At 39.6% G+C, this 14,097-nt stretch overlaps 1 protein-coding gene across 1 annotated transcript; it reads right to left on the bottom strand.

Annotated features, from left to right (window-relative positions):
• Positions 1 to 3,552: 3,552 nt before the first annotated feature.
• opn7d (opsin 7, group member d) lies at positions 3,553 to 5,647 on the bottom strand. The gene is made up of 5 exons (XM_054609955.1): positions 5,557 to 5,647; positions 5,282 to 5,444; positions 4,831 to 4,958; positions 4,347 to 4,681; positions 3,553 to 4,035 (listed from the first exon to the last, which is right to left on the bottom strand). Exons 1-5 carry the CDS (start codon positions 5,645 to 5,647, stop codon positions 3,553 to 3,555), a joined length of 1,200 nt encoding a protein of 399 aa, XP_054465930.1.
• Positions 5,648 to 14,097: the final 8,450 nt, after the last annotated feature.

The raw sequence follows: 14,097 nt of genomic DNA, 5'->3' as shown, positions 1-14,097 counted from the left end.
CAAGACATCTTTGTGTTGCATGTTTACAGAGAGCCTTGGGTAATGTCAGTATGGCTGCACAAGTCTGGCGGGTCATGGCCTGAATTTCAGGAGAGTGAGATTCAGGATAAAGATGTGCAGTACAATGTGTTCTAGCTTTTCCTCTGTAACTCCGCTTTCCTTATCTTTTAAGTGATTATTACTTGAAAATGTATTATTTGGATGCTGTGCAGTGCGAACTCTGTGATGGCTAAACTGTGTACTTGGTTTTCTTATCATGTTTTAACTTTTAAGTTTCCATCTGTCTCTAGAGAAAAGCTCACACAGTCCAAAATGAAAAATCTCACACACAATAGTCACAATAACACAAAAACAACTGGGCAAGGAAAATCATTGCTTTGGATTTAAGGATTTAGAAAAATACCCAACTACTGTGTCTGTGCCTACGTAGCATTAAGCCGCCAGTTTCATGCAATATGGGTTGGTTATCTTTTGATTCCTTCTCTGGCTGCATATTAATGCTCGCCTCTATCGGTTGGGAGTGAAAAGTATATCCTCCAGCTATTTCTTTATTTTTACACTGGGGCAAAATAAATTGCTTTGCATCTTAGTCGATACTTCATGAATATTTGCTTTGACTCCCTGCTGGCATACGAGTCTTCATTTCTATTTTATTACAGTTCAGTTCAGTTCTGTTATAAGTAAATCTCTTGAACAGCAGATACATTTTACACTGAAGATATATACAAAATTGTGTTTTGTATTTCTAAGATTTAAACTCTCTTTCTTGTATGTGGTTTTGGATGCACATTTGTATGATCTTCAAAGGGTTGGCAACCCCCCAGCTGTAGCTTTGCTGTCATCACAATTTGGTCAGTGTGCTCAAAATGCTCCTAAGAAAATGCTGTCTCAGCAGAGAACAAAGATAAAATAATGTTGCAATAACAAGAAATATTACAGTCCATTGTATGAGAGTCTTTCACCTCCCTGAGAGAGTGCCATATCTACCAAGTTAGACATCAATTTAAACATCTCATTAATTGTTGAGATGATTTTTCTTTGACTGGATGTCAGTGTTGTACCTCAAACATATTTTCTATTAATTTGTGACAAATTATTGGATAGATAGACTATTTTGCAGCTATTTAAGCTAGTTACTAAGGGAAGTAATATAATGTTCAGCTTGTGTTGATGTTTGAGACATCTGACAACACTTTCTCCTAAAATGTAGTGTTTTGAGGGCATGCAGTACATATGCATATATGGTTGTGTTGTCTGCAGTTGCAGTGTCTTGTGAAACACTAAAGCTTTTGTCTAAAAGAGGAGGGGAGATCTGGAAGTGTTGCACACCAACCCTGGAATTTTAAATAGAGACAACACCAAGGTGCAGCCAATTATGTCAATAGATTCCTTTGTAGATAATTAGATTGGCACTAAATTTGAACCTGGTGAACCCTCAAGTTATTAATGTTCATGTTTCCAAAGCAACACGTCGCTGACACATAATTAATATGAGTGAAAAAAATCTAGTGATGCAAGGTTTTTTTGTAGATCAGTAAAATGGTTTTAAAAATAAAAGATGCCCTTCAAAAGTTTCTTACTCAAATTACTCCTCTGCTATATCATGTAATGCTACAAATCTAATTTTGTATTTACCATTTCCCTTAATCCGAAAAGATTAAATGGAAGGATTTAAAACACTCTGATCCATGGCTTTCTGTTTCTCCAGAAAAGTTGGACCAAAACTTTATCAATGCTTTTATTTCTTTAGTAAATAAAGCTGCACCAGAATTCATTCATCAACACATACAGTTAGTTTTCTTTAAATGCATACATGAAGCCACAGACGACAATACCCTTAAAAACAGAGAGCAGACTTAAATATAACAAAATACTGTTTCTGTTTTGGTTTTTGCAGGATGAGAGGTGTTTTTTTTTTTTTTTTAAACGGACGGCTGTGGCGTAGTGGAGAGCAAGGTAGTTCTCCAATCAGAGGATCGGTGGTTCGATACCCGGCTTCGGCAGTCGATGTGTCCTTGGGCAAGACACTTAACCCCAAGTTGCTCCCGAAGGCTTGCCATCGGTGTGGACTGGATGTTGCATGAATGTTAGTTAGAGTCTGATGGTGGCACCTTGCATGGTAGCCTGTCATCAGTGTGTGAATGGATGAATGATATGTAATATACTACTGATTGTAAGTCGCTTTGGATAAAAGCGTCTGCTAAATGACTGTAATGTAATGTAATGTACTAAAATCCCAAAGTAATTTATTTTACTATATACGCATAAACTATCGCAAAAAATTAGTCGACGACAAAAGGCAGCATTTATAATCTAATATGCATTAGAGATTATAGACACCTCTGGGTGTGCCACTCTGTCAATTTATGATAATCAAAGACAAATAAATTGTTTAAAAACATCAATAAGAAAACAATTATTTGTAACCAAGGACTGTCAAACATTCTCACAGCTGTGTGCTATTATGAAAACCCTATTTTCAATTGTTTGTCACCTGGACACAAACAATGTAACTTGTCTTTGTTCCTCTTGGTTCCTGAACAGACATGAAAATATCATGTGGACATGTCCAGGGAAGTGGCCTTAATGTCACTCATGTTAGAAAGTACTGTGTGAATATTAATCTAATTTCTTAATCTAATTTAATTTTAGGGATCCTCTGAAAGAGAAAGAGTACCTTGTCTAAATTTCAGTCAAAATGAATACCTAAACATGAGGTGATATTGACCTCTAGTTCTATTTTTTGGTAGAACTCTGTTTTGCTGGTTTTGTCCATCAATCTACGGTACAATGACTTCCGGCTACATGGCACAGTGGAGCCTCTTTTATAAACTGATACCCCAAATCAATCTAAAATGGATTCCAATGGTGACAAGGAAATAATGTCCATAGAAACATTCAAGGCCATAGGGGGTGAATACTTGGTGATTTGGGGTTGAGTACCACTTCACCATCCAGCTGTCAGCATAACAGTTTCCTTTGTGTGACCAAACCTCATCTCTTTTAAAATAATTTTACATCATTTTTTTTCCCTTATAAAGTGTTTTGTTTGCACTGGACAGATTCTGAACACGGTTTATCCTGACATAAGTTAATAAGTTCCTGCTGTATGCAATAGATGACGAGCTGCTTTGAAATGTCAAACTTTTTCCTAATTAACCTTGAAGTCAGCAGGGCTTCTCCTGTCTGGTCCCCCTGCAAAATCCAGTTAAATTCCTCATTAAAATCAAACTGGAACCAAGCTGACACAGAAGTAGGCATCAAGACTTTTCACGCCTACATTTGTGTGTCAAATCTTCTCGGATTAATGTAAACCCAGTGGGGAGTCTTTGAATCTTAGGCATTTCTCAATTCATGAGTGACTTTCAGGACAAATGACATTGAAGGTTCTTTGCAAGCCTGTGTTTCGTTATTCCATAAGTCTTGTTGACACTCACTCATTTTAACTTGTGCAGGCCCTTTGTTGTTTTGTTGTCCATGCCCAGTGTTCCCACCGTCTTTTTGAGCACCTGTCCTGTCTGGTTTGCTTCATGAAAGAAGGAGGTTGCACCACTAGAGGAAATCAGCCTGTGGTTTGTCAGAGAGCTGGTTAACTGTCACCTCTCTGTATGTGGACTCAGTCAGGATGCAGGCAGTCCTTTGGGGTGTTGTCACATGACACGGCGCTGCATTCTCCGGGCAGTGCAGAAACGCCCCGTAGCTCCCCTGCTGTCCGTTTGAGAAGCGCATGGAGACGCTCATGTCCTTGTTGCGCTGCGAGGTCGATCCGAAATTCGCTCTCGGATCTGACTGTGGACTTCCCCTGTAGATCCTCTGTCGCAGCATGGATGTGTCTCTGTAGAGACACTCGCGGAAGTTCGGCTTACACAGCAGGTAGACCATTGGGTTGTAGATGGTGGAAGATTTGGCAAACACGGCGGCGAGGGCGAATGCATCAGGAGGAACCAGTGTGGCGTCTCCGAAAGCGGCCCACATGGCCACGACAGCATATGGAGTCCAGGCACCCAGGAAGCCGAAGCATACTGCTACTGACAGCTGTGGAGAAGAAACACATGCAGACACTTGTACATGGATGCACACATACTGCAAAAAAATGACATGTAGAAGATTTATTTATCTTTTTTTTGTGGAAAAGTAAACTAATATCTATGGAACCAGCCTAATATTTCTTATTGCACACACACACACACAGAGATAGCTACATATGCATGGGGAGATTCTACAAAGATGAAGCAAGTAATCAGCAAAGCATTTTCATATCCACGGAATAATTTACTGTCTCATATGCTGGCAACTGCAAAGACTGACGTCAGACACACCAAAGCGACACACTCATATCCTCTGACCTTGACAATGAGAGCGTGTGCATTGGTGGTCTTGGTCTGCAGTGACACATGCTGCTGGACGGCCTGACGCGACCCCCGCACCGTCAGCAGAATGAAAGTGTAGGAGAGGAAGATGGCGGTGCAGGGCAGTGCGTAGCAAAACACGAAAAGGCAGACGATGTAAGACAAAGCTGAAAACTCGTGGTTGGGTGCATGCCAGTCGATGCAGCAGGCCGTGCCGTAGGGCTCAGGACTGTAACGTCCCCACTGGGCCAAGGGCCCGACTGCAAACACAGAGGCGTAACACCACACTCCGACGACCAGGAGGCGGGCATGCGATGAGGAGAACTTGTTACCTGATCAGACAGGAGACACAAAAAGATGCTTTGCAGTTATACTGCTATTTTCCTCCCCACCTCCTCAAATATAATGCTGTGCAGCTCTGTGGTGAAATATGTGTTGTCGGCAACATCGTGCTCATCAGTTTAGTTTATCGTCTGCTCACCGTGGCTGGGTAAGCAGACTTTAAGGCAGCACACTAAGGAGAGGGCTGTGAGGTTGGTTAAGCTGCATAGACCAAACAGAACTCCACACATGGCATAGAGCTGACAGGTGATTTCTCCAAACAGCCACCTGTACACAAAGACGAGGAGAAAAGAGTAAATGTGATGGATACTAGGCCTGCAACTAATTAATCAACAATAATTTTCTTTATCAATTAATCTGGTGATTATTTTCTTGATTAACTGATTCATTGGTTGGTCAATACAATATTAAGTCTTAAATTCCTAAAGCCCAAGGTGACATCTTCCAATGATTTGTACCAACAGACCAGCAGTCCAAAACCCATATATTTATTCCATTTACGATGATAGAAAACAGAAAAGCAGAACATTTTATTATCAAATAGTTGACAATTAAATTATTTTGAAAGACAATAGGGACATGTGAGGTACCTGTGTTTGAAAGATGACGGTATTGCCAGTGGGAATAAAGAGAGTGTCATCCCGAGGTCACTGATGGAGAGATTGATGATGAAGAACTCAGCTGGCTTCAAGGTCGACCGCTTGTGATACGCAACAAGTAGCAGGATGCAGTTGCCCATGAGGGACAGTACACCTGTAAAAACAAAGAGAGAGAGAGAGAGATTGATGTTGGCTGGATGTTGTACACCTGTGGGGATTTGTCATGAATCAACACAGCAGAGATTTTCTTTTTTGTGTGGACTTACAAAAGAGGCTGTAGAGCGAACCCATGAGGATGTCGTGCTCCTTGGAGATGGTGGAGGCAAACACAGCAGATGTGTCTGAAGCATTTCCCATCTGAAATATCATTAACATCAGCACACACACACAAGTCAGTTGTGAATAATGAATAAGTGATTAAATAATTTACTCCACTGGTGTAATAGGTTTAGCAGAAAAGACTCATGGGAGCGAATGTATTGTTAAAATTGTAATTTAAATACACTCATGGAGGGCCTTTCACGTTTTCCTCGCCACCTTTCCATCAGGATAGACTAATGCTCATTCACACACCGATGGCTCAGCCCTTTAGAAGCAATTTAGGGTTCAGTATCTCGCCAAAGGACATTTTGACATGCGAGTCGAGGGAGCCCGGTATTATTGGACGTCCCACTCTATGTTCTTAGCCACAGTCGCAACAAAAGAAAGAGAGCTCAATTACAGCAACAAAAGCAAAAACCACCTTTCACCATTTTTGTCCTCAATGCATCTTAAATGCTATCCATTGCCTGTAGTACACGATCTGTTTTCTTACTATCTCTGTTGCGCAATACGTTCAGCCCACAGCTGCAGAAATGGATGAAAAAGCTTCTATTATTAGAAAATAATCTTTTGCAAGAGACAAGGACAGTTGGTATTAAATATAAATATACAAAACAAGATTGGCAGATGAAGAGAATTAGAAAGACTGTGCCTTTCAGAGTATGAGAATGAGGGATTTAGAGCTTGGAAAAAAGATAGTGTCATTGCAATATTGTCTCCAGCCTTCACATGTTCACACATGATGCAAGCAGGCCACACAAGCATATATGCAATACTAACAGATGAACTTTGAGAATAGAAACGTAGTTGCTCAATCTACTAAGAGAGCTGACAGATGCTCAGTGATTTCCAAGAGCTCAAAAATTAACCCAATAGATTTTTAGAAGAATCTTAATAGTGTCCTCTCTGCACCAGTCGAAGCGTGAACAATGAGCCAGACACATAGAAGAGGCAATCAGTTTATTCTAGCACAGCCATCTGTAAACAGGATGATGATGATTGCTATTCAGTACGCCACTTTGCTAAATATAAGAAAAGGAATCGGGGAGTAGTGCAGCGCACAGGGACAATTGTAGAGCAATACATGAAGTGCTATCAGAGATTGATACAGAAGCAGCATTGACTCTCAGGGACTTAGCCAACCACACAGGATAAAGAATGAGGCTTCATTACTATGCAAGTCAGCACACCAGTCAATGACGAAATGTCCAGTCAGTCTGAGTGGAGGAGACTCAGCAGAGTAGTTATGACCAGTTTTAGTTTCAATCAAATCCAAGAACTCCACTGTGATGTCAATACAATTAAGCATTATGTAATCAATAAACCACTTTCCAGTTTATCAGGTTCACATAGCTAAACAACTAATGAAGTCCAATACAACAGATTGCAGCAATAGTTCTTTTTCTACTGCCACAACAGTCAATACTATTTTAGAAGACTTGTGGGTGCATGTTTTCTGAGTGATAACCGTCCTGTACAAGAAACATCTGCACACTCAGATTTGTGCAAAAGATGATTTATCTCATGCAAGCTCTTGGACCGAAACCGTCACGCCTAGAAGATTTAGAGCTTTCATTAATCGATGCAAGATGCACAGATCTGAGTGTGGAGGGACCCTTCAAGTGTGCTCGTCTTTAAGCGTTATTCTCGAATGAAATGCATCAACGTGACCAAGCAACAGTCGGATCAAGTGACGTACTTAATAATTTCCAACAAACACTATTAAGGGCGAGTGGGAGGGGGTGTGGATCGGTCTAACAACTAAGACTGTCAACCAGGAGGGTGGTGTTCGACACCTTGTTGTTGCCTTAAACCTAACCATTCGTGGATTTAATGCCTAAACCAAACCGTTCCTGGATTTGTTGCCTAAACCTAAGCCCAACCATGATGTTTTTCCTCAACTTAACAAAGTGTGAAGTACGAAAGAAAGTCGTTCTGAGTTACACGAAAAAAAAATGCAATTCGTGTCCCTGAACACGAAACCAAAAGATTTTATCTTGTGACTATTTCACGAATTGCAGTGATACTGTGTTGGACTTTTTCAGTCCCGATACCTGGGCTTTGTGTTTCAGAGGGTAAAGAGTGCCAATCTGATACTGGTGCTTAATAAGCTGTTTGCCATGGCCTCACTGTGTGGAAGTGACTGGGATCATTCACTTATGTGTAAGGCTCACATAGAAATGTTGTCGTCATTTATATGTACAAAAACAAATTGTACATATAAATAAATTCATAGCTGTACTGAATTGTCATTTATCAAACTAATGGTATCATATACCAGATCAGCCTATTGTCACTATAGCTATCAAGCTATCCAAACAAAACCAAGACAAACCCGTAGCCATGTGAGCGTAAAAGCGAGAGGGAGGAGGTAGATCTAAAGAGCCGGGGAGGGCTTAACCAGCTGAACTGTGACTTTGGTTCTGCTGTGACAGATTGAGTATTTTGAGAAGAGCTGAGCTGCGACACTACTGTTATCATGTCTCTGAGCCTGGATGAATATCTCTTCTGTCCAGCTGTGATTGATTGTAAGCCTTTGAGACAGGGACAGGGACACTGACCTCCAGATGATGATGTAGGGCGGTAAACAACATATCGCTTGCTGACCGGGTTTATATACCCTATTATTTAATTTCCACCTCATACTCTCATGCTCTGACCCGTATACCTGAAGTTATCTGTCTCTGTGGAGACATCCTGACTGTGTCATTTACTGAGGAAGAAATTTAAATTTAAATTCATATATGTGTTGTTTACCACTGTTGTCAGCATGACAAGTAATCTCTAAGTTTGAGACAAGTTCCCCTGCAGCATGTTTTCAAAATTGTGAGATTCATTTGATGCCACTGAAACTAGGGCTGTCAATCATAACATTAAATTGCTGCGGTCAGAGGACATAAGCAGCCATTTAACGGCTGACGGGCATTTCTGGAAGTCCGCATGCAGGAGCTCATGAGCAGTGTCAATCACAATGTCAGAGGGTTTACAGAGATTGGCAGCTAGTGGGAGAGCTACATTTTGACCAGTGTTTAAATCTGATTTTATATATATTTGTGTGTGTGTGTGTGTGTGTGTGTGTGTGTGTGTGTGTGTGTGTGTGTGTGTGTGTGTGTGTGTGTGTGTGTGTGTGTGTGTGTGTGTGTGTGTGTGTGTGTTTGTATATATGCGTATATACATATTAATATCTATATGTATGTATGTGTGTATATATGTGTGTGTGTGTGTGTTTGTGTATATGTGTGACATTGCCTTTCCTTCAGGCTGTTACTGTGATGTTACGTTCACACCCAGCCCTCAGAGTTTGTGCCTTTTGACATTTTGAATCATAAAGCATTTGTAAGTCTGACTGTAAAGTGTCACATTGTATGTTTTATCCTTGGGGTGATTGACCTTCCATGTCACTTTAACATTTACACAGTTTTCATTGGTGCATTTCGTGGCAATATTGGACATATTTATTATTTATGCATGCAACACATGCTAACAAAGTCAAAAAATAAGTCCAGCTACAAATTGAAGTGTATGCATTGTGACAATTATTAATAATATTTGCTTATTTTACATAGCTCTATGGTTGTTTGCAACATGCAGCTTTTTGGCCAGGTCTTCTAAAAATGTAATTGTAAGGCTTGTTTAATGTCAGTTAGAAACAAATGTCCACATTCAGGCTGCAACTAATAATTACTAACTAATACGTTTCAAATTTGTCCGCCAATTATTTTCTCTATTAATTGATTCGTTAATTAAGTTTAGCCTCTGTAGGATGGAGGAACTTCCTCATCACAATTTCCCAGAGCCCAGAGTGATATGTTCAGATTGGTTGTTTTGTCCAACCAAATGTCCAAAACCCAAAGACATTTGGTTTTCTATCACAAATGCCAAACGAAAAATCTTTACTTTGTTTTTAGCGGAAACTAGCAAACGATATTACTATAGCAACAATTACTCCACCGATTCACAAAATTGTCCTTTTATGTGCTAATCAATTAATGGACCAATCATTGCAGCTGTACACCACCCGTTTTGTGTACTATTTGTATAATTTTCTTATGTTATCACCGGGAGTGTGATCATGTGATATAAATGTCCAGCTAACCGTTCACTCACACTTATGTTTATTGCTTTTCTTGCACCGAGTTCTTTTAAATGTGTCTTTGGCTTGTAGCAAATTAGGATCTGAACTTAACAGTCAATATGTTTGTTGATCATTTCCTACAAATAAACAATTAACAATATCAGAATCAGCTTTGTTGGCCATGTATGTGTATGCACAGTAGGAATTTCACTCCATTTTCTTTTGTTGCTCTCAACATGCATACACAGAAATAGACAAATACACAAAAAACAAGGACAACAAAAAAGAACAAATGTAAGCATAAACATTAAAGTGCTATATACACATAAATATAAATGCAAAAGAATATATAGAAAAACATAAAACACAAAAACAATGACAATGAAATGGAGATAATATTGCAATGATGCAGAGTGCAAGGATGCTTGAATAAATATTGATATATTTCAATATCAATCAACTTTAAGGTAGAGAGGAGGACTAAAAAAAACATTTAGCTTTGTTATATTTTTTAGCCAGTGGGTTAAGAGCAAGTAAAATGAAGATGGAGAAAGAGGAGGATTTTATAATAGGGCAGTGGTGGCACTGATGAGGTTTCAGAGATGGGAGACTCTTATTTGTCATTAAAGTTCTGATGCAAACAATACAAACATTGGTAATGTCCTTAAGGTTATTTGGATTACTTTTCATACCCTGATGCTCAATACACAATCAGAATATCATGTATAAGATGCTATAAAGTATCTGTAATTAATCCGGCTTTAAAATGTTTGTTCTCTCATTGACTCTGAGTCTCCAATCTGCATGCCTTTGGGAAGGACAGCAGCCAAAGAATGCTAACTAAATAAATAAATAAATAAATACAATTCTGCCACCCTAGTTAATAGTGTCATCATCACTCCACCACAACTGCTTCCTCTTCATAACACAAACAAATTACATATTACATGACCGCAGTCTGATTGTGGGAAAGCAAGAGCCTCTGTGTCAATGAAGGGTTATTGTCTTGCTTCCGACAACTGTTTTCATTTGTTATTTGACTCTGAGCTTCAGTTGAAGGTCACATACTTAGTCAAATCATGTTGTATCCAATAGAAAAACATTGTTCTCTGGCATCATAATCGATCTCTGTCAACACATATTGATTCTCTGTTTTGAGGCTAGTGTCATAAACAAAGGAATTGCTCACGTGTCTGTGAAGGTAATAAGAAAAGGCAGTTCATGCATTCAGGCACACATGCAGAAAATTACTTGGTAGACAATCGACAGGCTGTCTTGAGAAGTACATCGACCACTACAACGTTTCTTTTCTTTTTCCAGAGAGGGATGATTGATGACCTCATCACTAATCCCGTCGGAAATCCCACAAACTGTCTTTGGTGTCTCTGCCTTCATTTCATCAGCATTACAGCGAGCACACTCTGTTTTTCTTTGAGATGCTATTTGAACCTTGACTTAATGTCTGTCAGTAACCAGCCCTTCAAAATGATAACATCTGGTTAGATGTTATCATTTCAGAGGCTTGTAAGATAACAACCTCTGCTAGTCAGAATGAAAAAAGCAGACCTTTGCACAGAAAATAAAAGTAAAGAAAGAAATAACAGAATAGATATTATTTTGAGAGTCGTGTCAGCTGCCAGCAACCATTGAAAACAACATCAGTCAAATTTGGAAGATGAAACAAATGCAACCCTAATCAATGATCCGGCTTTTTGTTATTGTCTAATACCTTTTTATTGCAAATAGAAAAGACCCCCCCACAGCTGTGCTGCTTACCTTCCAGGGAGGAATGGCTTGTCCTCAGTTAAACTCATGGAAGCCAGGTGGAGAGCAGGACGGAGAGGAGAGGAGCTTGGCCAGCCGGCGTCAGGGAGATGGAGAGGAGGGACGGACAGACACAGGAAGAGGGAGACAGAGACAGAGAGAGAGAGAGAGAGAGAGAGAGAGGGAGAGAGAGAGAGAGAGAGAGACACTCCAAGAGTCTGGTTAAGGTATTCTGCTCCTCTTCAATGTCACACACTTGCACACATTCCTGCCAGGTGTACACATTCTCTCTCCTCATAAAGAACATGCATTCATCATCATTGTGGAGATGCACTGAGCCTCACTGATGTAGAATGAAAAGCACCACAGTGACAGCAGGCCAGCCAGGGAGGGAGGGAGAGAGAGAGAGAGAGGGAGAGAGAGGGAGAAAGGGATCAGAATAATACTGGGATGCTCTGAGTGTCACTGATGACTCAAAGCACCACTCCCAACCACATTTCCTCTTTCCTACTATACTTATCCCCTATGCTTTGATTTGCCTATACGCTTTGGATTATTCGCCATCTTCAGACATGGGAATCATGCCTTTTAAATGAATCATGTATGTAAGGTCGGCTTCCCCAAATCACTTTCTCACAGTTTAACTCATGCACGGCAACACCTATGAGCAACATGTTTGTGATCATACTTTATGTTGCAATTGATTTGATCACAACGATTGTAAGTAAGGGTGTCAATGAGAACCTGGAGGAGAGAAAACAGTGTTGTAACAATGTTATGGTGGATTTAAAAAAAAAAAAAAAAACTTTCAAAATTTGAAGGATTTTCTCTCTGAATATGAAATAGAGAATATTAATAATGCAGGATGTGCCTGTGAAACTGTTATTTAAAAGCTCAAAGCCAAAGTGAGAAAAATTATGATTGTAATTTCTTATTGTGTGACTAGACCTCTTTTATAGTGCTAATAATTCACAGTTTAGAAATGAAGCTGCACCCGTAGTTTATGAATGTGCTCATTGAATGTCCTGTTGCTATTGCGCTAATGGTAAATAATTATTACATTGGGTGGCATTGAAATGACAAAATGTTTGATGCATAATTTGCCACTGGAATGAGATTTCTTAGGTTATTGTCCTTGATTCAAGAGTCCAAAGTGAATGTGACAACCACTTAACAAAATAAAGTGCCATCCTCGTTCACACAGTGAATTAATTCCTGTTGGGAAGCATTTGAACTGCACCTGAAGCGCTGTGTCATCCTACTTTATCATGCCCACCAATGCAGTTTGCCTGAAGCAGCACTGCTCTCAGACTGACAGTCATGGAAAGCTGCTTAAGGGAGTGTGGGCTCGCTCGCTCGCTGAGCCGTGCCGAGGCTGCAGGGGTGTCAGAACGCTGTATAGAGCAGTTCTGTCGTATTAATATCTCGGTTCAGGATCCTGTTCCTTCTAGGGCTCTTTTATATGAACTTAGTGTCACAGCCAGTGGTCTGCTGAGTCCCTTAAATACATCTTTGGTCATGACAATAGGCAGGAAATGATCAGAGCTAGTGGAAATTATGAGAATTTATGTGGAATCATGAGTGCAGTCACTCCCCCACAGATCATAACGACATGGTGGATGTCAATAAGTAAGTCAATGTTTTAGGTTTGTCCAGAATGACATATCTAAATGACTATTTGATGGATGCCATAAAACTAAATCCTGAAGACTTTTGTAATCCCCTGACTTTCCCTCTACTGTAACCTGGGGATTAACATTTGTGGCTTTGAAATGCATTTGTCAACAACTATATATGGATTGCCATATCATTTTATACAGACATTCATGTCCCCCTTGGGAATAATTGTAACAACTTTGGTAATAACACAAGCCAACATTAGTTGGAATTTACCTAAATACTCTGAAATTCCTGCAAAACTAATGGCATTCTCTTAAGATGTGTTAAGTGCTAGCAAATTATGCTAAGATGCTAAACTAAGACCTGAACATGGTAAACAATATATCTGCTTAACATGCTGACATTTAGCTAAAAGCACAAATGTGCTAAGAACGGCAACGACCAGTGCAAGCAGCAAACCATTTTTCCTGCCCTGGAAATTCGGTGCACTGGCGGTAGCTGAATGAATAATATGAATCCAAATGAATCAAAATATATGCCAAATGAATCCAAATCATTTTACAATATCTGTTTTAGACTGAATGAAAAGCTGCTCCTTCAGGACATTAAATCCCTTCAGCAAAGGCAGCACTACGGGTTCATTAATAATAAGTCTGCAGTCTTTCCAACTTTATTTGTTTTTTCTTAGTGAGAGTGTTTGGTGTGTTGAGCTTCAGGATACAGAAAGACTGGCTATGCAATATGATAAATTGGCACTGCTGGAAATTTTGCCAGTGAATAATTTGAATGTTAATGTAGAAAAATGAACATCTTTTACAGATAAACACATTGTTTTTCAGTTTTTAATGTAGCAACTATCAGTCTGATTTGGGAATAAAACATTCTGACCATTGACATAGAGAGAAAAAGAGAAACTGAGAAGAGAACATTTGTTGTTTTGCTGAAATAACTGTCAAATCTAGTTAAATTCATATTGGAAATCTAAAACAACTTGTATCCATTGCATGATCTGCTAGGTTAGCATGTT

Source organism: Anoplopoma fimbria, chromosome 12 (assembly GCF_027596085.1).
Source record: "Anoplopoma fimbria isolate UVic2021 breed Golden Eagle Sablefish chromosome 12, Afim_UVic_2022, whole genome shotgun sequence".
In the NCBI taxonomy this organism is placed as follows: domain Eukaryota; kingdom Metazoa; phylum Chordata; class Actinopteri; order Perciformes; family Anoplopomatidae; genus Anoplopoma; species Anoplopoma fimbria.
Note: the sequence above shows the minus strand (reverse complement) of the source record. Positions and strands in the feature narration are given on the sequence as shown.